Source organism: Sciurus vulgaris (genome assembly GCF_902686455.1).
Source record: "Sciurus vulgaris genome assembly, chromosome: 7".
NCBI classification, from domain to species: Eukaryota; Metazoa; Chordata; class Mammalia; order Rodentia; family Sciuridae; genus Sciurus; species Sciurus vulgaris.
Window position 1 is genome coordinate 101,222,637 of NC_136467.1, and position 26,595 is coordinate 101,249,231.

Consider the following 26,595-nt stretch of genomic DNA (forward strand, 5'->3'; position numbering starts at 1 on the left):
TATTATGTGAAAGTTTGATAATTAAATCAAAAGTCGTTAGCTTAGGTAAAAGATACATGTACTCAGATTGTTCAGAGATGACCCTCCAAATTGTTGTATTATATTTTGCAGTCTCCTGAACACTTAAGAAACTGAGGGTGTATTAAAGCAGTAGCATCATTAATGTGGAGATTAAGAAAAGGAAAACAACTCTGCAAAACAGAGTGAATTGTCAAATAAGGTTGTAGCATACATTTTTAAAATGATTTCCACAGGAATAGGCTCTTTCCAGATACTAGTTAATACTGTTGCCCCCTGTTTTAGAGTTAACAGTGAATATGCCATTGTGTTAAGAGAAGAAGGGTTTTACAATCTTGGCTTTGCTTGTTAAACTGTTTCACTTTCCTCACCTGCCCAATATAGATAGTGCCCAGGGGGAAGGGTTCTATGAGAATCCAGTGAGATGATCTGTAAAGCATTTAGCTCAGTGTTTAACACGTAAAAAACACCCCCAAAATGGCAGCTACTGTACCATAGATTTTCATGTCATCGACAGTAGAATCTTTTAGATCATTTGTCAGTATTGTACCATGTTTTACTGTATGATATTCTTTCTATGTTCTTAGCCTTCTTAAGTATAATGATTTCTCTTTTCTCAAGTTAAATTTTGACCTTTTCAAAAGTCTGGAATTCACTGAAGACAAGGAATTATCCAACACTTCATGAATGGTGATGTTTATATTGGGTTGGCTGGCAGCCAGGTGCAAACAACATTCAAAAAGCAGACATCAATTTTCCACTTTACGAGAGGCCACATGGTGCTCCTTTCCTGCATCAGGCTCCCATGGACATCAATGGGTGTAATGTGTGTAGAGCAAGGGAAAGGTCTTGCTGTTTGACACTAGGGCGATGTGCTATGTAAGATAAATTAGTATGTTCCCATGAGCTCATGCTTTGTCCTAAAAGATGTCTTTGTCTTGAGGTCTTGTTAGAGCCTAGTTCGCATTTGGAGTCAATATTTGATATGACTCTCAGTAGTTGAATCCTTACTAGGATGTTCTGAGTTTACTAAAAAGAAAACCCAAAACAAACTAGTGTTAGTAAAGTCCAAACATAAGTATTTATTAAATTCTTACATGCTACTGTGTTTGTTAAAGTGATATTTGCTCAGGCATCCCTTCTTGTTACTGAGTTTAAAGGATTAACTTAAATCTTTTCTCCAAGAGAGTTAAGAAATGTGGTCCTTGAATTTATAAAGCTAAGAAAAATTTTGTTCATTGTCTATATAGGTTAGAAAATGTAATGCTATTTTTTATATCATTATAAAATGGAAATATGTTACTCATGTTACTAATTCATGTACTCATTCATTTTGCTTATAATGCTGTTTTCAAACCTGTTTTCTGATTAGTCCTTAAGTATAAAAATTAAATGCAGTAGTAAAAAAAGAAATAAGGAGTAGGGATGGGATTAGATATTAAAGAATTACCAATCAGCTTTAGTTTTGCCCTTAATCAATACATGACATGAATCAGTAAGATTAGAACATTTAATAAACTTTATAGTACTACTTCTTTGGACTCATGATTTCCACCCCCCAGAATTTCTTGAGCATTTTGTTATAACAGAAGTCCCTTATGAACATGACAAGAGTCTTTGGTTTCTCCTTGTAATTACAAAGATGAAGTTGCATATTCTTGAAGGAAAAGTGGGTTTTAATTCCCTCCAGATCATTTTATAATCTAAACCTTGATTAGCTTGTGACTAATACCTACAAAGCACTATATACTTTTAGTATGGAAAAAAAAGCTGATAGGGCCCTTTTATATCATTATTCTATTAGATATTCTCAGCGATGTTTACCTCCCCCCCTTTTATAGCAAAGGGAATTTTGGTCTGAGAGTTTAAAATGTTTTGCTTAACCTTCACAACTCAAGTGTTAATAAACAAATAGTTCCTGAGTAGAAGTAAAGTACAGCTTTTGAGACGGAAAATGTGACAACTTTTTTAATGCATTATTGAATTTTGGATGGGATTCTAGAAAAAAGGAGGATGTCAGTGGGAAAACTGGTGCAATCTGAATGAAAGTCTGAAATTTAGTTAAAAAAATGTGTAAGTGGTTAAAAATTCTTTGGGAACCATAAGGCAAAAAGTTTGAAGACAACAGATGAATGTTTTGTACATGTACAAGTAGATTTTTTTTTTAAATCTTTGTTGCTGTCAGTGGAGAAACTGTAAATAAATGCCTATCAATATACTAATGGATAAATTTATAAGTATAAATGGATAAATCATATAATTGGACAATCAGTACCGTATCAGTTAAAAAATTTATTTAGAATTGCATCAGAATTAACTCAGTAAATAAAGCAAATTATGAACTTAAAAACAAAGCTTTTTGAATAATTTTCAGAAGCTTACAAAAACTTTTTTATTTAGACATGATATTGTTTGCACATGGTTACCATGAAAAATTTATAATGAAAATGAATAAATGGTTTTCTGTCTTCCTGTTTCCTATCCTATTCCTAAAAACCATTTGAAAACATGTTTTAATGTTTCTGGTTATTACTTCCATGTTTCTAAATGTTTAAACTGTGAAAAATACCTTATTTTTCTATTAATTCCTATTCTGATAGATGAGGATTTACTTTAGATATACTCCTCTTTCTTTTCCCCTTCCCAGTACTGTTACTGTAGAATATAACAATATTTTTGTAGCGTAGTTTTAATTTTTTATCAAATTGTTAAGCACTTAGTTTAAAAGTGAAGTAGATGTACAGAGATTATCACAAAAGTCTCTGTCACCCCTAACACTGCTTGCAGCCCAGAGACAAGTATTTGAGACTTTTGGCCGTTTCGTTTGGTATTCATATCACTAAACAATATATTTTAAATCTACTTCTTGATACTTTGTTTTACAATTATCTGTTGGATTCCTTTTCTGGAAGGTGAATGTTTAGCTCACTCTCACCCCTTCTGCCCCAGACGTGTCATACTCCCCAGCCCTTCATCCTCACATGTAGTTATGGTTTTCATTTGTCTGGCTATGTGTTCGGTGTCACCTTCTTGTAACTTAGTAAATGCTGTTCACAGGTGAGGCATGAGTATAATGTAATGATGTTTCCTTTCTTTGCAACTTTCTGTGTTATCTGGAGTTAACATTTGTCTTTTTTTTTTTTAATTGTAGGTATTATAGTTGGACACAATACCTTTATTTTATTATTTATTTATTTTTATGTGGTCCTGAGGATCGAACCTAGGGTCTCACATGTGTTACGCGGGCGCTCTACCTCTGAGCTTCAGCCCCAGCCCCTTTTGCTGCTTTTTCTATGTAGCTAGTCACAAATCCATCTCTGGTTATTAAAATTCTCTCTCAGAATAATCAGGTATTTTATCTTTATGGGTCTTATTCTCCTTGAGTGCTGTTCTGTCCATTCTGGGTATTTGTCTTCTATTCCTGGGCACAGATGACTTATTCTGGGAATGTCTTTCACCTGTTTCCATGTTAGATCTATTTGCCGATTCCCCTATTCACCTCTTTCTTGGTTTGCAATCTGATTTTGGTGCTACTTTCTCATGTAGCACCTTGAGGAAAGGCGTATGGAAGAGAAATTTTGTGAGACCTCAGAGTCCTGGAAAAATATTTGTATTGAAGCCCTTGTAATTATTTGATAAGTATGTAGGTTGGAAATAATTTTCCCTTCAGAATTTTGAAACTGATACTGTGTCATCTTCTGAAATTCACTGTTGCTGTTAAGAAATCTCAAGATCATTCAATCCATCTTCCTACCCTGCCCTTTTTCCTTTCTGGGAAGTTTTAGGACAGTGATTTTTCAACCTAGTCTTTGTTTTAGATTTGTCTTGAAACTTGACCAAATCCTTGTATGAGAGGTTTCGAAGTTGCTGGTTTGGAGTATCACTCACATATAGGTATTTTTGCAAAGCTTCTTTGGTAATTCTAATATATAACCAGAGTTGAGAACCACACTGCCTTAGGGTGTTTTCTTGTACTGAAATTTCATGGTGATGTGCTATGCTGTTATGTAGGTTCCTTTTTATCCTCCATGCTAAGTACTGGATTGTTCTATTAATCTGGAAGTTCATTTCCTTTGATATTGGGAAGTCTTAAATTTCCTTTCCTCAGCTCACTTGTCATGTTATTTGTGGGCCTGCCGTGAATCTTCTCTTCCATGATTTTCTGTGACTTTTTCACTGCCTTTTGGTTTCCAAGTGGTCACCTCAGTTTTAGCTTCTAACCCTTCTATTGAGTTTTCCTTTTTCTATCATCATACTTTAATGTTGCCAAGAATTCATTTTTCATGCTCTGGTTCTTCTATTTTTATGCATCCTATTCTTATTTTATGGATGCAGTGTATCTTCCTTTCTAAGGATATTAATATTGTAAGTTTATATCTCCTTTTCTAGCTTTGCTTTTTAAAAATTACTTAAACAAAGAAAAAACCTTGTCACTTGGTTTAGTCCCCTGATTTCATATTAAGGGCTTTCTTTAGACATCTTCTTGGCTATGTACCCACTCACATTGAAAAGGTGATTATGGATGCCCTTGTCCGCATGGTGGATCTGTCAGCTTTCACCTTTACGATGGGATGGTCTGATGGGTCTTTGCTTTGGGGCAACCCTGGTGTCAGAATCTGGAGGTCTTTTCCTTGGGGCCATTCAGATCCTCCGAGCATACTCTTTTCAGCTCCACCTTTGGGAGCTGTGTGGGTGGATATTGGTTGGAGGATGTTAAATTTTAGTATGTGCTTAATTTCCATATTAGTCTCTTGCCATGCAGATTAGAGACATTCTCTGTTTTACTCTTTTCACAGAATAAACCTCCAGCCTTTTGGACAGTCATTTAAGGAAGGGAGAAACTGCTTCTTAGACTTCTTTGTTCTGTTTCAAGCTCTGCCCAGCTTCCATCCCTACCTGATGATGTCCATTTCTAGTGGGATTTTGGAGGATTTCAAGCTGTCTTATGTTGCTTCTCTCAGCCTTTCATTCTGTAGGCTTAGACTTCAGCTGTTAGGTCAGGAACCACTTGTTCTGTTTTCCAGCTCTCCTGTGTTGTTGGATCAGCTCCTTTACCTTTCTCCTCATTTGTAGGGTTATATCCTAAAAATAAATCCCATTACTGTCAATGCAATGCAGTTTCAGAACAGGGTAGAGAGAAGCTGTGAGTTCATTTGCTCCATTTAATCAGAGCTGAATGATGTGATTGTGACAAAAAATAAAGAGATGATGAAAGTCCTCAGATTGTCATAATAAGTCTATTTAATACTTTGCCTTTTTGAGTTTGGTCACATTTCTTGACAGTGCAGCATGTCTGCAGAAACTGAGCAGGAGCTCATGTTTGGTGGTTTTGGTGGTACATCTTGCTGGGCCAGCAGACCGAAAGTTAAATTTCTGAAAGTTATTTAAATCCCTCCGCTGCAGTGCAGATTGACAGTTGGCATTAAAATGTTTGGTTTACATACCTTAAAAACTATGTGTTCATTTCAACAACAACAACAAAAAAAAACCTTGACATTTCTCCTTATATAAGTCACTATATTAGCATTTTAAACATTTTCTGAGTGCCATTACACCTCATCCAGATGTCACAAAGAAAATTTAGCAATTCATTTCTATCCTTTTAATGTGCATTTAAAATAGAAACTATAATGCAGTCTTTCACTTTAAATTATTTTTCTTCTAGAAATTTGATAAGATAGCACATTTGGCAACTTTTAACAGTATTTTTGGTAGTTAATTGTCATAATTATATGTCAGAAATGATATACATATTCTGTATTTTTTTGGGGGGGTGGGGTATTGGGGATTTAACCAGGGGCACTTAACCTCTGAGCCACATCCCCAACCTTTTTTATATTATTTAGAGACAGGGTCTTGCTGAGTTGCTTAGGGTCTCACTAAGTTGCCAAGGCTGGCTTGAACTCCTGATCCTCCTGTTTTCAGCCTCTTGAGCTGCCGGGATTAGAAGCATGTGCCACCACGTCTGGCAATATACATATTCTTTACTGCATCTTTATTCAAGTTTGGAGAGCCTGTCTGAAATTACTATTTGTTGGACAAATAAAAAGCCATATATTTAAGGTTTATACTTCCAGAAACAAACTTCAAAAATGTTTGCTTCTCTTCTTTTAAAGAATAGTGTTCTCTATTTCAGAACCTCTTCTGTTGTTAAAATTATTGGTGGGTACTTTGAGAAGGTTCCAACATTTTATTTTGAAAAACCTAAAACTTGTAGAAAAGTTGAAAGAGCAGTTAGTTATGTGAATGCTGTGGATTCCCTTCCCCTGGGTTCACTGACAGTCATATTTTGTTGTGTTTGTGCTCTGTATCATGCTGCATTTTTAAATTTTTCCTGAACCATTGAATTCATCATGACACTCTGTCTCTTAATACTTAAGTTTAAGGATCCTAACTTATGTAATCATAATACCATTTTCAACTCTGGAAGAATCTTCACTTACATAATCATAATACCATTTTCTTTTCTTTTTTTTTTTTTTTTGACATTAAATGTTTTATTGAAAGAAGTAGGAAAAAAATATCTGTGTAAAAACTATCAGGTGAACTTAACACACAAGCCTCTGCACACCATCCTTTGTTTTGTAAAACCTTGCCACCTTTAGAGTAATGGCTTGTCCACTGCAGCAATACTCAGTTAACTTGGTTCATTTTCCTCCAGGCTCAAAATAAAATCAAACTCTTCTTGGGTCAGGGGCTGGATTGAGAGCCTCTGGTGAGTGAAGAGAGCCATATCTTTTAAGGGGCCACCAGTAGCTTTGTGAGATTGGTGATAGGTTTTAAGCTCAGCCAGGGAGATGAAACGCTTCATCATCCGAACAAACTGTACATCCACCATGGACCATTTGGGGTTGTCCTCTTGGCTAGATGGGTCATAATGAGGATTATTTTTCTCAAACTATGTGTGGTCTGGATAAGCTTCCTTTACAATCTTCGTAAGTCCTACAATGCCTGGTTCTTTGCAGTTGCTATGGTAGAAGAAGGCTTCTTCCAGCTTCATGGCTCTAAGGAAATTTCGTGCCTGGTAGTTTCGAACACCATACCAGCATGCTGTCTGCTTGGGCTGTGCTTTGAGATCCTCAATGCTGAACTTCACATCTACACCTTTCTCTAATCGGCTCTCTGGCTCTGACTTCATCAGCCAGTAGTTGCTTAGATTTCTCCCACATTTTTTAAAGGCTGAAGTCTTCTGAAGGCTGGAGTTTTCCACTTTAGCTGATGCCTCACCTAAATTCTCAGATTTGGTTCGTTTTTCTGATTGCCCCTTCTTTTCTGGGCCAGCAGCCCTGGGTGGTCTCTTCCGGGGTCTCGGCATGGTCTCTCTCTGCAAGGGGCTGAAGTGCAGAGGGTTCTGGAATCAACGGGAAGATACAAAAAGGAACTCCACTGCCCTTCGAAAAGCGCAGAGCAAGATGGAGATGACGCGAGGAAGCTCAAAGGGCTTCCGATTTGGGAAAAGCAGAAAACTGTACTTAAGGGTGTCAAATTCTTCCCTCTGTTAACTGCTCCCATTCCATCTCAAATAGCCTGCCCTTAAACTCTTCCCAGGTCTTCCCTTGAGCCCCGTCTTATCCATTTAACCATTCTCCCCAACATCAGCCCCACCCTCAACAAAAAGGACCACCAAAGACCCAAGGCCGGCAACGCCTCATAATACCATTTTCAACTCTGGAATTCCATAATACCATCTAATACATATTTTGTATCCTTTTTTGATTTTTCTCTAACTTCTAATTCCCTGCTCTTCTTTGCCCCCCACCCTACAATCAGGACTCCAAGATCCAAATAAAAACCTCACATTCCATTTTGTTGACTATATATTTCCTTTATTCTAGAACTATCTTTTCCTCACCATTTATCTTACAGAATCTCCCACACTCTGGATTTGTCTTATTATTTCCTCATGACTGGATTCAAATTAAATATTTTTTGGCAAAAAAAAATCTTACCATGGCGCTGATGTAGAATGTATCCCACTAATGGTAGTGCTAATTTTGATATTCAAGGTGGGATCTACTGGATCTGCCTTGTTAAAGAACATTTGGGGGTACTTTTTGTGATTAATGGGTAAATGGTAGCTGATTTGTGCTGATCATGCTTCCCAAAAGCCTTTTACCCAGTGGTTAGTATTCCTTGGTGATTGCCAGAGTCTATTACTTAATTGTAAAAATGATCATATCTTTCTTGTTTATTAGTTGGCATTGTTCAGTAAAGAGAAGCTTCCTTTATTCCCTCCTTTTCTTCTTTCTAAATGTTCCTGTTGACTCATGTTTTTTAATTCAATGTCTTAGAATCCATTCTCACTGCTGTACTTTTTGATGCTTAATTTTCCCCAGCTTGTCTAGTTGGAGCCTGGAAGCTGGCTTCTGTGCCCTTTCACCATGTTTCCATCTTTGTTTTTTGGCACCAGATGATGTTTCCAGCTCACTTTGTGCTTCTTCTACCCTAGTTCTGTATCAATTATTTTCCTAAGGAGTCAGTTATTTTCTTGGGTCTTCATATTTGGAAATTAAGATCTGGCTACTAGATGTGTGCATTGATATCTGTGATCACTGCTTGTAGGTCCTTTCCATAGAATTACCTAAAAGATAGATATCTCTTTTTCTATTACAAGTTTATTACTGATTCCCTGTTCAAATATTATATTATGGGTTTCTTCTGTACCTTCTCCTGTACTGTCTTCCTTGTTCCTAACATTAATGTATTTACCTATTTGCTCTTTCCTACAATATGCAAAATAGTCTCTTGTTTCTACTTCATCTCTATTTAACCAGTCTTATTTAGTTTCAGGGTATAGAGATTTGCTCAGACTACTTGGAAAGCATAAAGGGGTTAGGACACCCATTGGTCTGGGTCGGAGGGAGATTTTGGCATCAACTACTCTCATCCAGTCTCTTAGCCTTCTTTGATTGACCTCTCTTTTTTCATTCTTGGTATCTTCCTAAGTGTGGAAGAAATTACTGGGTTGATTATTTACTCTCTAATAAGTAGCATTCCTGCTGGACAACTCTTGATTCAAATGCCTTTGGTCTGAATAGCCAAGACCAGGGAAATGGGGATTTCTATGGAAAGCAACCAACTTTCTGCTTTCATTTATTTGGTTAGTTAAAACAGTGGGCATTTTTAGATTTCATAGCAGTACATACTAATTTTCATTTCTCTTAGTATAATAGTAGATTTCTCTACCCAGTCATGTTTAGCTTATGAGTAATTAGAAAATAAGGTAGTAGCACACACTAGGTTTTCAGTTCAATCCCTAGCACAAATAACTAAAAATAGTAACATGTGTTTAGTCCCTGGATTGCCAATTAGCAAACTGGCAACTCTTTGTGAACAAATGAAAGATAATATGCTGTACAGATGTATAGTCATGCACTGCAAAATAGGCTTCTGTTGATGATAAACCACACATAGTACAGTGGTCCCATCAGATTATAATGGAGCTGAAAATTTCCTATTGCCTAGTGATATGGGAGCTGTTTTAATGTCCTAGAATGACTCATTCTTCACATATCTGTGATGATGCTGGTGTAAACAAACCAATTATACTGCCAGTCATATAAAAGTATAGCACGCAGAATTAGGCAGAGTATATGATACTCCATAATAAATGACTGTGTTACTGGTACCTACTATAATTTTTATCATTAGAGTGTATTCCTTTTATTTATTCATTCCAGAAGTTTACTCTGAAACTTGTGTGTATGATGTCTTTTGATTATGTCAAAGGCCACATCAAGGACTGGGGATATAGCCCAGCAGTAGAGCTCCTACCTAGCATGAGTGAGGCTCTGGGTTCAATTCCCAGCAACAAAAATCCCTCGCAAAATAACAACAAAGAGTCCACATTGAATGATTGACTTATATTTATATTATATCTAGGTTTGTGTAAGTACACACCCTGATTGCACTATTACAAAATGTGCCTATCAACACATTTATCAGCATGCATTCCCATCTTTAAGTGATATATGGCTGTATTTATTGATGGCATATTCTTAGTGGGAGCCTAAAAGGAGGAAAAAGATGTCTTTTTATGTCTAGACTCTGAATAAGAATATTCAGTATCTAAAGTATGATAATTTGATGTTCTGAGAAGAGTATTGATTTTTGCCTGGGTTAGGTATTAATAAGAGAATTTATAAAACATAGTACACACAGGAGAACACAGACTTTCAAATCTTACAGACTTTAAGTTCCAATTTGGTGTGAGTCATTCAAATTTTGTGACATGGGGAAAGTTTCTTGTGTACTAATCTAAGTCTCAGGTTCATCTTTTGTAAAATAGGCATCATAGCACCTGTTAACTCTCCTAGTTGATACAACTCATTTAATGAGAAGTCAGAGGATTGGGCAGTTTTTTTAAAACCTTGCTTTCTGGCAAGTTTGAAATTCTATCTCTAGAGAAGTAATGGGATTTCTCCAGAATAGCAAGAGAGATTATGGACAAGAAAAGAAGGAAAATCTCTAAGAAGTGTGATCTGAATACCTGGAAGCAGTCTATGCATGAAGGAAGATGCAGGTTCCCCACTTGGAGGTAGACTGCTGGAACTCTGGTGGATGCTGGAGCCTGACCCCTCCTGAAGTTAGGCTAGGCACAGTCTATGCACCCACTAGTCACCGAGTCCATCTTCATTTTGGGAGCCCAAGAGTTAAAAGATAGAAGGGATGGACTTTCCTTTCTTTGTCTTTCCTCCCTATTCTACTCTCTAAAAATGGAGATAGGGTTTGTTAATTTTTCTTTGTTAGTGTGTGAGTTTCTTTATAAAATATGTTCAAGTGCTGATAAATAGCTAGTTTGGGTCTAGTACTAGGATGAAGTTATAAGCCACATAAAATGGAAATATACTCTCCTTGAAAAAAATGGTGTTCTTTGTGATGAGGACTCTTAACATAAGGTTTAACTATTTGCTATTAGTAAATAAGCATGACTGTTTTGCATGTCAGCATTATTCACAGTAGCCAATGTGTCCATTGATGGATGTAGATAAGCAAAATGTGGTCTGTACATACAGTGGGATATTATTCAGCCTTAAAAAGGAAGAAAATTCAGGCATCTATTAAAACCTGAATGAACTTTGAGGATGTTATGCTAAGTTAAATAAGCCAGTCACAAAAAAACAAGTGTACTGTCTGATTCCACTTATGTAAGATATCCAAAGCAGTCATATTCATAGAAACAGAAAGTAGAATGGTGTTTACCAGGGGCTCAGGGATGAGGGGAATTAGGAGTCGTTGAACGGGTATGGGGCTTCAATATTGCAAGATGAAAAAGTTCTGGAGGCTATTTAACAATTTGAATGTATTTAATACTAATGAGCTATATACTTAGAAATGGTTAAGGTGACAAATCTCATGTTATGAATCTTTCATCACAGTTACCATTATAAAGCACATTATTTTAAAAGATATCATTTATATTAAGACAGGTGCATGTGTGTATCAATGATTATAGAATGTAAATATTTAAAAATTAGTATGGTCTCCCAATCAATAAATGGGCAAAGAAACTGAACAGACACTTCACGGAAGAAGAAATACTAATGGTCAACAAATTATATGAAAAAATGTTCATCATCACTAGCAATTAGACAAATGCAAATTAAAATTACACTGAGATTCCATCTCACTCCAGTAAAAAGAACAATTATCAAGAATACAAGCAACAACAAATGTTAGCTAGGATGTGGAGAGAAAGGTACACTCATACATTGCTGGTGGGATTGCAAACTGGTACAACCATTATGGAAAGAAGTAGGGAATTTCCTTTGAAAACTTGGAATGGAATCTCCATTTGACCCAGTTATCCCACTCCTCAGCATATTCCCAAAGAACTTAAAATCAGTACTGTTTAGTGACATGGACACACCAATGTTCATAGCAGATCAATTCAGAATAGCTAAACTATGGAACCAACCTAGGTACCCTTTAACAGATGAGTGGATAAAGAAATTGTTAACATATATACACAATGGACTGTTACTCAGCCTTATGAATGAAATTATGGCATTTGCAGGTAGATGGATGGAACTGGAGACTCTTATGCTAAGTGAAATAAGCCAATCTCCAAAACCCAAAGGCCAAATATTCTCTCTGATATGTGAGATGCTTACAATAGGTGGGGAATGTTGTCGGGGTAGTGGAGGTTCACCAGATCGGATGTGGGAATAGGAATAGGAATGATAGTAGAATGAATTGGACATAACTTTCCTATGTTCATATATGAATATATAACCAGTATAACTCCACATCATGTACAACTGCAAGAATGGGAAGTTATACTCCATGTATGTATGGTATGCCAAAATACATTTCTACTCTCATGTATAACTAAAAAGAACAAATAAAAAATGTAAAAAAAAAACAAAAAAGTACAAATAACAAAATATACCAGTTTAAAAAAATAAATATCCTCAAAAAAATTAGTATGCTCTCAAGTATTCAGTATTGTACCAATTCAAACAATATTTTTACTAACAATCTTTCTGCTGGACAAGGTACATGTTCATGTTGACTCTGAAGTTTCACTTTAGGAATTTAGTATAAGGAAAAATAAGTATGTGCACAAAAGTTTAATGTGTTTTGGTCATGGTACTATTTTATAATAATAGTGAAAGCTAGAAGCAGTCATAATTGCTCAGGGCTGGGGAAGTGGCGAAATGGATTATGGTGCACCTCTTCATTCATTAGAATAGAAAACTGCACAAATTTATCTTGACATTAAAAATTATCTAGACTTGGTGTGCTGCCACCAGGGAATGAGTGGATGTCATGGTGCTCTGGTGCTCAGTGGGTGGTGGTGAGGAGGAGACTGAACACCCCCCCCACCACCACCAACCTTGACTGTTAATACTCAAAAAAACTAGGTTCCATGTATAAATCACATAACTCAAGTGTTTCTACTCTACATTTGGGCCATTACCACTATAACAAAGTGTTTATAACTGTAGCTGTCTTTAAAAGCTGGATAAGAAGTAGTAGAAGTATATCTTATTTATACAGTTCATTATTTAAAAGTTTCTGATACTCAGAATATTTGATGACAAAGAATTAATACTTTATAACTGGCATAATTTAATACTGTTCAGTCGCATTTTTAAGAGCATGTAGTTTATGAAAATTGTTTTTTAATCTAATTCATTAAATCAGATGAACATTATAGTATTCACTTTTATAGAGAAAGTTGTTAGCTGATTCCATGTTTAAATCTCTTTAGAGCTTTTTTTTTTTTTTAAACAAAGTGTTAATAATCAAGAAATATCCTTGATGTGCTTCTCTGAGTTTTGATCTTAATTCTGAAGGGTGAAAGTCTTTGTATTTTGTAGTATGTGTTACAGTGTTTCATGCTTTATTGCTTACCCTGGTGAGAATTGCAGCCTATCTTAGATAATGAAGTACTATAGTGTCTTGAGCTATTTTGTATCATTTTGTTTAGTGTCTAGGAATGTAGAACATTCAGTCTAGTTTTTTTGAATTAGAACATCCAAGTAAAGTCACGTTTTTCTTTGGCCTTGTTTAAATTATTTGATATATCTCTGTTTCAGTTTACTCATCTGAAGTTTTTAAAAAAGACGATAATTAATTGATACATGCTTAAATTTCCAGAGTAGGATCTTATTCACTCCCTGTGCATTTGCCTTAAGCAAGTTTTGCTAAACACATGCAGCATGCAGTCTGTTCTGCCATCTTGTACTCTGAAGTGTAAGAATTCTCATTCTTTCAATCATCCCTAGTTTCTAATCTCTGACAATTTGAACATCCATGTGCTTCAGATTCTTCATTTACAATATGGGAACAGTAATCATACCTACTTTCTAGGGTTATTGTGAGATAAATGAATTATTTCATGTAAATTTGGAACAGTACCTGGCACTGTTGGTGAATAATAATCCAATAAATGTTAGTTTTTCCTTTAGTTCAGACTATATAATAGTTCTTTATAATATTTCAATAAATAAATAAGGATATAGAAGTTGGTAGGTATTTTTTACTATGCAACAATCACTTTCAAGAAAATTGCACTTTGGGTAATGATAACTTAGATTCTGCTTTTCTGGGGACTAATTCCATTGTAGCAGAAGAATAATCAAAAGAAGTGGAAGATTCCTAATAGGATGGATTCTGGCTGGTGATGGAGTTGAGAATAGACAGGTTTCTCCTGGATGTTGTAATATCCATAAACTTTTACTGAAGTAACTCCATTTCCTCAACCTGTTGGTATAACAGATGCTGTTTGATTCCCTAGTACATTAATTTTTAAAAGCATGGTATAGCCCACATTCAGGTAATGAGTAATTTTCTGTACCATCATTGATGGAACCTTGGTATTATTGCACAGGAAACTTGGTCCTAGATTCATCTTTGATTAAAAATGTACTGAAACTGAGATACTGGGAGCATGATATCAGGGAAGGAGACATCAGCTCACTCTGAAACCAAGATGCAGTTTATGTGACCCACCCACTTTTTCTTTTGTTTCATGAAGGGCTGCCCATAGCCTCACCTGTTTCATCATGCTGTAGGTTTTACCGGGGCATCTGCCCTGCCCATATGATACCATGCTGCTTGTGACTGGGAGAGAAGTCTGCATAATCATGGGGTTCAACCTTTGGAAACCACCTACTCCTCAATAGTATCATTCTCCAATTTAGATTTTATTGGTAGAAAAGGTAATATTTTGGTTCTTCATTTGCCTTCTCATTTCTTATATTCTTCTAGCCCATTTCTCTTAACTTTCTTATCTACCTCTTTTTTTTTTTTTTTTTTTTTTTTTGGTTCAGGGTCCTATTGTTGGAATTCCTCAAAACACAAAAGCTGTACTCTTTTACCTTGCATTTGTAAGTTTAAATTACATGTCATTTGATATTTGCATAAAGAAACTGGGCTTAATTCACTCAGTGTTGGGGGCCATCGCCAAGTAAAGAATAGTCAGCAACAAAGACGAGCAGTTCCATCTACATGAGGATGAGCAGCATTCAGCCTTCATTCTTGCTTTGCAGTGAGCTAATCTGTAACAGCGGGCCCTGTCAGGGTGTCCCAATAGTGTGTGCATGTGTATTCCATTCCTGTGATTATTACAAATTTCATCTTAAACTGTCACAGTGTTTTCCTCCTCTAAACTCACTTTTCTCCCTGGTATAATGTATGTCTCGATTTGATTGTGATTTTTTTAAAAAATTTGCTTTTGTAATGCTATTTAAAATAAAATCCATGAATGCATTATAGAATGTTTGGTGCTGGGTTTTAGTTTTTAAAAATGATTTTAAAAATTAAATAATTTAGGTGCAGTGTTTTGTCTTTTAGGTATTTTTACCATAACTCTTAAGTCCAGGATCCTTTTTTTCATCCAGAAAAATGTTCAAAATATATGACTTTTTAAACTTTTTAAAAAACTTGAACTTTTTAGAGTGGTTTTGATTTGTAGAAAATAACAAAAATTATACAGATAGTTCTTGAATACCCTGTGCCCAATTTCCTGTTATTGCCATCTTACACTACATGTAGATTTACCATGACTACTGCACCAGCATTGGTACATTACCTTAAATTTGACCTGGATTTCACCAGTTTCCCCCTGATGTTCTGTTTTCTTCTGGGCTCCCATTAAGGATACTACATTACATTTGGTTGTTTTTCTCTTTGGTCTTCTCTGGTCTGTGACATTTCCTGAGACTTTCCTTGTTTTTGATTGCCTTAACAGCATTTTGTGTCTGTGAGCTGCTGGGAGTTGAACCCAGGGCCCCATACACACTAAGCATGCACTTTATCACTGAGCTATGCCCCGAGTTCAACCTTGACAGTTTGGGAGTGAACTGGTCAATACAATAGAAAGAATTTCCTTCAATTTGGGTTTATCTAATACTTTGAACATGGTTAGATTGGGGTTATAGGTTTTTGCAAGGAAAATCACAGAGATAAAGTACCATTCTTAACATGTATCCAGGGTACAATGTGACTTATCATTGTGAATGTTAATCTTGATTATCTGACTGAAGTAGTGTTTGCCAGGCTTCTTTCCTCCACCATTTTGCACACTGTGTATTCTGGTAGCAAATCACTAAGAGTAGCCCCCACTTGGAGGATGGGGAAAGTCAGTGATTCCATCCTAGAGAGGACTTACCTACATAAATTATTTGGGATTCTTCTGTAAAGGAACTTTTTTTCTTCTCCCCCATTAAAAAAAATGTTTTTTATTAGTGCATTATAGTTATACATAATATAACATATTCATAGTTACATATAACATAATGTGCTCCTCTTCACTCCCCTATACTTCCTCTTTTCCTCCCTCTGATCCCCTTCCTCTATTCTCCTGGACTTTCACTCATTCAATCTATTTATTTATTTATTTAAATTGGTGCATTATAGTTATGTATAAAAATGTAATTCTTAGTGATATAGTCTTACATGAACATAGTATAATTTGGTCAATTTCATTCCTCAATTTCTCCCCTTTTCCATCCTTCCTCCCTCTCCCTTGATCCCTGTCCTCTTCTTCCCTACTATTCCTTCTATCTTTTTGAGATATCCCTTTAACATTTCTTATTTCTTTCCAGCTTCCACGTATGAGAAAAAACATTTGACCCTTGCCTTTCCGAGTCCTGGCTTATCTTCTCTCTCATTTAAAAAATCATTCAGTCACTGGTATCAGCATGGACTTGTGAATGTTTTTCTTATACTTCGGGTCATAACCCAATATTGCATCACTTGTATTGTTGCTCAAATTATTCAGACTTTGGCCCTGGGAAGCTCTTGTAGGTAGACTCTGTGTTCCTTTGACATGGCCCATGGCTTTGTATTCTGAGCACTTCCTTGCTTTTCTGACAGTGCAAGCTGCTCCAGACTCAGTTTGTATCTTTCCTACTTCAGCCCTAAAATCAACCAGGTCTTGAAGGAGCCCTGGTTCCTTTTATTGTCTGGTATTAGAAATCACTGTCTGAGCACAGGACTTTGAAATGTTTTGCCATCTATTTTTAACAGTGGTCCTGCTGTTAAAGCATATCTTAGAAAACTTCAAGTCAGATTTTAGTTAAATAATTAGAATATTTATTGGATTCCATTACATACATAATTGTGATGGCCACACTTCCATTTAGAGATAAGGAGGTATTTAAGGCTAGATAAATGGAGCAACTTACATGTGTAGCAAGCAATGCTGGCAGTGGACCTACCTGGTTACACTTGAGTTGACAGAGACTGCTAGGGTTGTTTAGTGGGTCTCTTGGCAGAAGGTGGTGAGTGAGGTTTATTTGGTGAACGCAATTCTTCCTGGCTCATTTGAACTGTGACATTTCCCCTGTATTTCTTTCTGTTTTTCCTAGAAGAGTTCAGTTATTGGTATAGCTTTTTTCTTCAATATTTATCACACTGTGCTATTGAAACTGTTCCCACCTTGCTTTTTAAAGAATCTGTATACTTGTTGATAATCAGGCATTGTATTTCATCTTTGTATAATCTTTAGCACAGATTATAATAAATGACATCTCCTGGGTGTTCTGTAATTATGGTTTGAAGTGCACTAAAATTGAGTATACCATAGATACATATTATAGAATAGTGAACAGTACAAATGTTTGAAAGATAAGTATCTCAGGTTCAAAGAGAAGTTCAAGATGGCAGTAAAGGACCATTGAACCAACACATAGTTGATGGCCGAATGAACATCTTTACAGTTCTTTGCTGTAGACCTTCAGAGCAAGGCTGAGGCAGTAAGGGAAGTTTTCCCTTGAGGAAGTGGTGTGGGGTTTGTTAGGACATGAGCACAAGGTGTATGGGACAAGTTGGTCGGTATATGGTGGATGAGAAATACAAGAGTTTTAAAAGGTGTTGGATAGGCCAGTCTGCTGTAATGAAACATTCCAATAGAGCCAACAAGACTGGAAAGGTAAGTTGGGTTTTATTGTTGAAGAGGTAATTTCAGATCACGTTGTTTGGTTCCAGTTAGGTCACGAGTAGCCATTAAATGTTTTGAGCAGGGGAATTTAGATCTGAGAAAAATTTCAGAAGAATTCATCTAGGAGAGAGTTTGGAAATTGGTGGCTCATAGACTGAATCCAGATTGTAGGTTTATTTTTCTCTCCACTATAAAAATTTTAAGCAAAAATTTAAAAAACTGAAAACTATCATATAAAAGCCAGAGTTCAGATTCTTCTTTAAGAAGCAGGTGATCTGCCCACACTGGGTCTGTATGTTCACCTGGTGCCGGTTGCTAGGGGCTGAGCCAAGGACAGCTCCTTAAGAAGTCATGCATCCTAAATTCACCAATGTCCACAGCTTCCTATTACCTTGTACTTAGTTCACTCTGCCTAAGTCATTTGCATTGCCTGAGTATCTTCCGTATGTACTTATTATATGAATACACATACACATAAGCACACAGTTTTTGAATTTGGGATCCTTGATTTAGAGTGTAGAATTCTGTGGTATTTGTTACAGTCATTCATAGTGGACCCAAATCTGGGTGGTTGTAGAGAGAATGTAAAAGTATATGTGTAGTGAGTGGTTATATAGGAGACAGGGTAAAAGAAGAATTATGTAAATCTGGTGACATAACTTAGAAGATCCAAGAATCTCAAAAAGTAAAAGAATAAAACAATGACTGTATTGGTTATTCATTGCTGTTTAACAAATTACCCAAAACACTAGTACCTTAAAACAACAAATATATAACATCTCCCACAATTTCTGAGGGTCTGAAATCATGGAGGAATGGTGTAGTTGGGTGTTTCTGGCTCATGGCCTTATCTGGTTCCCTTATGTGGCAGACAGGCTGTGTAGTCATCTTGAGGCTCAGCTGGCTGGTGAATCTGTTCCTGGGCCTGCTCTCCAGCTTGTTGGTGGGCCCTGGCTCCTTGCTTGCTATTTGCTGGAAGCCACAGCATGCTCACAGGATGGCAGCTTACTTTCTCCAGAGGGAGAGATCCAAGAGCAAGGGAGAATGGGCACTCAAGTGGAAGAATGTCTTTTTTTTTCACCAGGGATTGAATGTAGGGGCACTTAACTACTGAACTACATCACCAGCCCTTTTTATTTTTATTTTGAGACAAGATCTCACCAAATTTCTGAAGCTTGCTTTGAACCTGTGATCCTCCTGAGCCACGGGATTACAGGTGTGCACCATCATGCCCAGCTGGAAAAATGTCTTTTTAAACCCAGCCTTGGAAATGTATCATTTTGCAGTATAATTTTCTTTTTTCTTTTTTGGTACCGGGGATTGAACCCAGGACCGCTTAACCACTGAGCCACATCCCTAGCTCTTTTTTATATTTTATTTAGAGACAAGGGCTCTCTTAGTTGCTGAGGGCCTCTATACGTTGCTGAGGCTAGGTTTGAACCCATCTCCTGCTTCAGCCTTCCGAGCGACTGGGATTACAGACATATGCCATTGTCCTGGCCATTTTGCAGTATAACTGACAACACTGACAGTGTGAGAGGAAACTATATAAGGTGTGAATTATAGAAGGCATGATTATTGGGGTTCATCCTGAAGGCTGGCTACCACAGTGATTCTTGGGGAACAAAATCTATATGGCAGCAGCCTTTCTGAGGGATTTTAGTTCACATATGAAAAGTCATGAAGAGTGTCCTATAGGGTCTCACAATAAAATTGCTTATGCTTAATTATTCTGTTCCACTAATGGACCCAGACTCTTGTTATTTACTTTTGATATACTCTTAAATGTAGAGTACAATAATAAGTAATTTTAAAGATCATTGAGTTCATTCTTTCAATTTTGTTGCTTTTAAAAATTGAGATCCTGAAAGGTAATGATGATCAGAGTCACATGGCTGATGTACTGCAGATCTAGGAGTTGGTTGATGATACCTGACTTGTAGAATGTGGCTCCTGACCTTGGGTACAGTTTCCTGCTTCTCTCTTCTCTGGGACAGAGTATCATGATAAAAATATTACTTTCAGAAATTTGTCTTTGTGATTCAGCAAGCAAATACATTATGTATTTTTTATTTCTTTTTTTATCACATGAAATAATTCAGATGTAATACTGAAAATTTTCTATGTATTTTTTAAATATATAAATGTAACATTTGGTTTTGCCAAATGATGAAGTGGTTATATAACAGAAGTCTGCTTTTAGACTAAAAATATACCCATTTTAAAAGTTAAGATTTTGACATGTTAGCTTTCTTGGCATTCCTTAATCTTGATGTCTAAAATAGCCTGGAACCCACGTGTAATTGTGTTACTCTTCCCTACTTCTGTTACAGCTTCTCTTTCAGAGTGTGTTTTATTAGCAATACTGGTGTTCTTTTATTTTCTTGCTGGAATGTTAATATTTTTGGTGTAATTCACTACCCCAGTGTCTAAGAGGCCAAAGCACAAGTTGTGACTCTGTTGTAATCCTGTGATGGGATTACCTACATCTGAATATTTTGCTGCAGGACTTTTTATACATCTTTAGAAATGTGAGAAATAATAGTTTTAGGGCAATCTTTTAATACTCTGCATTCAATATGTGAAATTGGAGCATCTCCCTAAGTGATACCACATTCTTTAACTATTACATTACAGACAGATCCAGAATGTCAGTTGGACAACTGCTCTTCTCAGACATTTTTAGTTATGTTTTTAGTATGAGGATTAGCATTAGCCTGAATTGGGGGCCCTATGTTAAAGGATTTAACTTCTAAAGCAAAACCCAGTTTCTTAGGTAATGTTTATGATTACATGTTTGTGATTCCATTCTCTTTTAAAGAGACTGTGTTATCTAAAAGGAATTATAGGTAATATACCTCTTAGTAATTGAATGATCTAGAAGTTCGTTTCCTTTTTTTAGTGGTAAGCTATTTTGGGGTGTGAGTTCTAAGGCTGTGTTGTTACTGACCGCAGAGATGCTTTTATAAATAGTGCCTTTCCTTTCACCCACATTTACCTTACCCCTGGTGAATTTTGGTTCCTGGCTGGATTATTTCTTTGTTTACATTTAAACATAAGGTAGTAGATTTTACTGTAAGAATCCCATATTAAGAGTATAGCAAAAACTTGTCTGGTAGAGGTCCTGGTCTCTCATTCCAGACCCTTATGATTCTGCAGCATTCAAATAAATTAGTAAGAATGGCAGTGTTGCATTTCATTCAGTCATGGACCTCAACCCCCGCTCTAGGTAGATGCATGGAACAAAATGGAACCTCTTATACAGTTTTAATTCATTAACATGTTTAGTAACATGGTTTGAAAATGAGCATTTATGATCTTTTTAGGTTATGTTAAAATGATTCCCTTTTTTCTTTGGTATGGGGAATTGAACCCCGAGGTGCTTAACCACTCAGCCACATCCCTCACTTTTTTTATTTTTTATTTTGATACAGAGTCTCACTAAGTTGCTGAGGTTGGCTTTGAACTTGTGTTCTTTCTGCCTCAGCCTCCCAAGTTGCTGGAATTACAGGCATGCACCACTACTCATGGCCTGATTTTGAAGTTATAAATAAGTTGAATTTATTGAATCACTGCCTCTGACAACTTGAAGATAACATATAGTACAGAAATTATACTTTCTAGTGTAACGCTGAGACCATGAGACCTTACAGTAAAATAAACCAGGTGTTGAAATCCTGGCTGGGCCAATTTTAAACTGGAACCTTCTGATATATTTATCTTTTCTGCATCTCAGTTTCTTTATCAAATTGATGGTTTCCTGATTACTATCATATCCTTAAACTCCTTTATTTGCATTTTTATCTCTTATGGGGAATAGACATTGCTTAAATTGTTACACTAGAATTTTGAAGACAGATTCAAATGCAATGAGAGCATAGAATGGAACTTACCTGAGGGAGATTAGTAAAGGAATCATCATGTTTAAGTCATATGCCAAAATTCTGGTATAGTTGTATCAATTTTCTTATACATGATTTCTGATATTTTATTTTGTTTAGTATTCTTTTTGTTTGTATCATGTTAACTTCATTTTTGAATGGGATGGTATGTATATAAAATAATGAGTATAAAGTTTTTGAGAACAAGAATAATTTTTTTATTAACAGATTTCAAGAGCAGTTTTAGGTTTGCAGAATAATTGGGCTGAAAATAGAGTTTCCATATCCCTCCTCTTCCCCACAAGTTCCCTTATTATTTTATTTTATTTTATTTTTATTGTAAACAAATGGGATACATGTTGTTTCTCTGTTTGTACATGTCGTAAAGGCATACCATTTGTGTAATCATAAATTTACATAGAGCAATGTTGTTTGATTCATTGTTATTTTTTCCCTTCCCCCCACCCCTCCCACCCCTCTTTTCCCTCTATACAGTGCTTCCTTCCTCCATACTTGCCCCCCTCCCTAACCCTAACTCTAACCCTAACACTAACCCATTCCTCCCCCCCATTATGTGTCATCATCCACTTATTAGCGATATCATTCGTCCTTTGGCTTTTTGAGATTGGCTTATCTCACTTAGCATGATATTCTCCAATTTCATCCATTTGCCTGCAGATGCCATAATTTTATCATTCTTTATGGCTGAGTAATATTCCATTGTATATATATACCACAGTTTCTTTATCCACTCATCAATTGAAGGGCATCTAGGTTGGTTCCACAGTCTGGCTATTGTGAATTGAGCAGCTATGAACATTGATGTGGCTGTATCTCTGTAGTATGCTGATTTTAAGTCCTTTGGGTATAGGCCAAGGAGTGGGGTAGCTGGGTCAAATGGTGGTTCCATTCCAAGCTTTCTAAGGAATCTCCACACTGCTTTCCAGAGTGGCTGCACTAATTTGCAGCCCCACCAGCAATGTATGAGTGTACCTTTCTCCCCACATCCTCGCCAACACCTGTTGTTGCTCGTATTCTTGATAATCGCCATTCTAATTGGGGTGAGATGGAATCTTAGGGTGGTTTTGCTTTGCATTTCTCTTATTACTAGAGATGTTGAACATTTTTCCATATGTTCGTTGATTGCTTGTAGATCTTCTTCTGTGAAGTGTCTATTCATTTCCTTAGCCCATTTGTCGACTGGATTATTTGAATTCTTGGAGTAGAGTTTTTTGAGTTCTTTATAGATTCTGGAGATTAGTGCTCTATCTGAAGTATGATTGGCAAAGATATTCTCCCACTCTGTAGGCTCTTTCTTCGCATTGCTGATAGTTTCCTTTGCTGAGAGAAAGCTTTTTAGTTTGAATCTATCCCAGTGGTTGATTCTAGCTTTTATTTCTTGTGCTATGGGAGTCCTGTTAAGGAAGTCTGGTCCTAAGCCGACATGTTGAAGATCTGGACCTACTTTTTCTTCTATAATGTGCAGGGTCTCTGGTCTGATTCCGAGGTCCTTAGTCCATTTTGAGTTTAGTTTCGTGCATGGTGAGAGATATGGGTTTAGTTTCATTCTGTTGCATACGGATTTCCAATTCTCCCAGCACCATTTGTTGAAGAGGCTATCTTTTCTCCATTGCATATTTTTGGCCCCTTTGTCTAGTATGAGAAAATTGTATTTATTTGGGTTTGTGTCCGTGTCCTCTATTCTGTACCATTGATCTACCTTTCTATTTTGGTACCAATACCATGCCGTTTTTGTTACTATTGCTTTGTAGTAGAGTTGAAGTTCTGGTATTGCAATACCCCCTGTTTCACTCTTCCTGCTAAGGATTGCTTTAGCTATTCTGGGTTTCTTATTCTTCCAGATGAATTTCATAATTGCTTGCTCTATTTCTGTAAGGTACGTCATTGGTATTTTAATTGGAATTGCATTGAATTTGTATAGCACTTTAGGTAGTATGGCCATTTTGGCAATATTAATTCTTCCTATCCAAGAACATGGAAGATCTTTCCATCTTCTAAGGTGTTCTTTAATTTCTTTCTTTAGTGTTGTATAGTTCTCATTGTAGAGGTCTTTCACCTCTTTTGTGAGATTGATTCTCAAGTATTTTATTTTTTTTTTGAGGCTGTTGTGAATGGGGTAGTTTTCCTAATTTCTCTTTCCGAAGATTCATCACTTATGTATAAAAATGCGTTGGATTTATGATCATTGATCTTGTAACCTGAATTTACTGAATTCACTTATGAGTTCTAAGAGTTTTCTGGTGGAATTTCCAGGTTCCTCTAAATATATAATCATGTCATCAGCGAACAGGGATAGTTTGAGTTCTTCTTTTCCAATTCGTATCCCTTTAATTTCTTTGGTTTGTCTAATTGCTCTGGCCAGAGTCTCAAGAACGATGTTGAATAGAAGTGGTGAAAGACGGCATCCCTGTCTTGTTCCAGTTTTTAGGGGGAATGCTTTCAGTTTTTCAGTATTTAGAATGATATTAGCCGTGGGCTTAGCATAAATGGCCTTTACAATGTTAAGGAATGTTCCCACTATCCCTATTTTTTCTAGTGTTTTGAGCATGAAGGGGTGCTGTATTTTATCAAATGCTTTTTCTGCATCTATTGAAATAATCATGTGATTCTTTAAGTCTATTGATATGGTGAATTACGTTTATTGATTTCCTGATGTTGAACCAACCTTGCATCCCTGGGATGAAACCCATTTGATCATGGTGCACTATCTTTTTAATGTGTTTTTGTATGCGATTTGCTAAAATTTTGTTGAGAATTTTTGCGTCGATGTTCATTAAGGATATTGGTCTGAAATTTTCTTTCCTTGATGAGTCTCTGTCTGGTTTAGGTATCAGTGTGATATTGGCTTCATAGAATGAGTTTGGGAGGGTTCCCTCCTCTTCTATTTTATGGAATACTTTGAGAAGTATTGGAATGAGCTCTTCTTTAAAGGTTTTGTAGAACTGGGCTGAGAACCCATCTGGTCCCGGACTTTTCTTTGTTGGTAAGTTCCCTTATTATTAACAGTATCTTACATTGGTTACAATCATGGAACCAATTTGCTACTAACATTATTATTTACTAAGATTCATTGTTTATGGTGTTGCACAGTTTAATGGATTTAAATTTTTTTTTTTTTAATGGTGCTGGGGATTGAACCCAGGGCTTTGTGCATGCAAGGCAAGCACTCTACCAACTGAGCTACATCCCCAACCCCAGTTTAATGGATTTTGGCAAATAACTATCATATAATCATCTGTATAATATCAAACAAAATAGTTATACTGCTCCAAAGATCTTTTGTCTTTACCTATTTATTCTTTCCTTCCTCCTTGCAAGCCCTGGGAACCACAGATCTTTTTGCTATCTCTGTAGTTTTCCTCTTCCAGAAGGTGCTGAAGTTGGAATCATACAGTATGTAGCTTTTTCATACTGGCTTCTTTCACTTAGCAAAATATTAAATTCCCCCCATGTCTTTTCTTGGCTCCATAACTTAGTCCTTCTTGAAGTAATAGCCCATTATATGGATGTAGTGCAGTTTGTTTATCTACTTACTGCTTGAAGAACATCTTGGTTGCTTCCCCTCTTTGGCAATTCTTGATAAAGCTTTTTTGAACTCTCATGTGCAGGTTTTTGTATGAACATATTTCAGATCATTTGGGCAAATACCTGGGAGTACAGTGGCTGGACTGTGTGGTAAGATTGGGTTTAGCTGTATGAGAATCTGCTCAGTGCCTTCCAAAGAGACTGTATCATTTTGCATTTCCACCATCAATGATGAGAGTTTGTTGCTCCACATACTTGACAGCAGTTGATGATGTCATTGTTTTAGGTTTTAGCCATCCTGATAGGTATCTAGTGGTATCTCTTTGTTATTTTAATTTGCAGTTCCCTAATAACACATGATGTTGAGCATCTTTTCATATGCTTATTTACCATGTGTGTATTTTCTTTGGTGAGTCCTCTGCTCAGATCTCTTGGCTACTTTTTAATTGCATTATTTTCTTATTGATTCTTTAACAGTTTTGAATACTAATCTTTTATCATATGTGCTTTGTAAATATTTTCTCCTAGTCTCTGATTTATCTTTGCATTTTCTTAGCCATCATTACTTTTAGTATCTTATATATTTACTTTTTTTGTTTTTTATTATTGTCTGTTGTTATTTCTCCTGGTAGAATTTAGTTCTATAATGGCAGAGCTCTTTGTTTATTTTGCAGTGTGTTTTCTGCTTATGAAACGTAGTAGGGTTTTATTAAGTATTTTTTAAAATGAATGAATGAATGAGCTGAAGACTGGTAGAGCATTGGTTTTATGAAAGGATGCTGGATGTTAATTTCATTAGATCTTGCCTTCTCTAAACTCAGGCTCTTTTAAGATGAAGTCAAAATTTAAACCAGATTGAGATGATGTTTTAGAACATGTAATGATTTTTGACAAGCTGCAGCTGCTTATGTGGTGGTATTAATAGATTTCCTTACTGTGTTATTTATGAGTAGCTTAAGGGCATCAGCAAGTCAGTGGGGGGAAAAGTGCTGACTCATTTGATTTTTAAAGCTGAAGTTGTCGATATGTGTTTCTACGTTAGGAGACTTGGAGTTTCCTGGTAGACTCAGGACTGTTTAAAGGGTCTGCAACAATGTGGAGAAAGGACTTTATATCTGATAAGAAACTATAACTTTAGAAGGCTGGACGGCCGGGGTTCAAACCTTGCGTTAACTACCTTTGTTTCTCAGCACCCAGGCCACTTTGTACCTGACACACCAAAGGGACTCAGTAGATTTTTGTTGAAAGAATACATTG

The 26,595-nt window shown here is 36.3% G+C and overlaps 2 protein-coding genes across 9 annotated transcripts in view; one reads left to right on the top strand and one right to left on the bottom strand.

Moving 5' to 3' along the window:
• Positions 1 to 26,595, top strand: part of DST (dystonin) — a gene marked incomplete at its 5' end in the record, with an annotated part of 497,398 nt that overhangs the window by 188,227 nt on the left and 282,576 nt on the right. The window lies entirely within an intron of this gene.
• Positions 6,539 to 7,659, bottom strand: LOC306665080 (thymocyte nuclear protein 1-like). The gene has a single exon (XM_079146341.1). It carries the CDS (start codon positions 7,331 to 7,333, stop codon positions 6,917 to 6,919), a length of 417 nt encoding a protein of 138 aa, XP_079002467.1. The 5' UTR covers positions 7,334 to 7,659; the 3' UTR covers positions 6,539 to 6,916.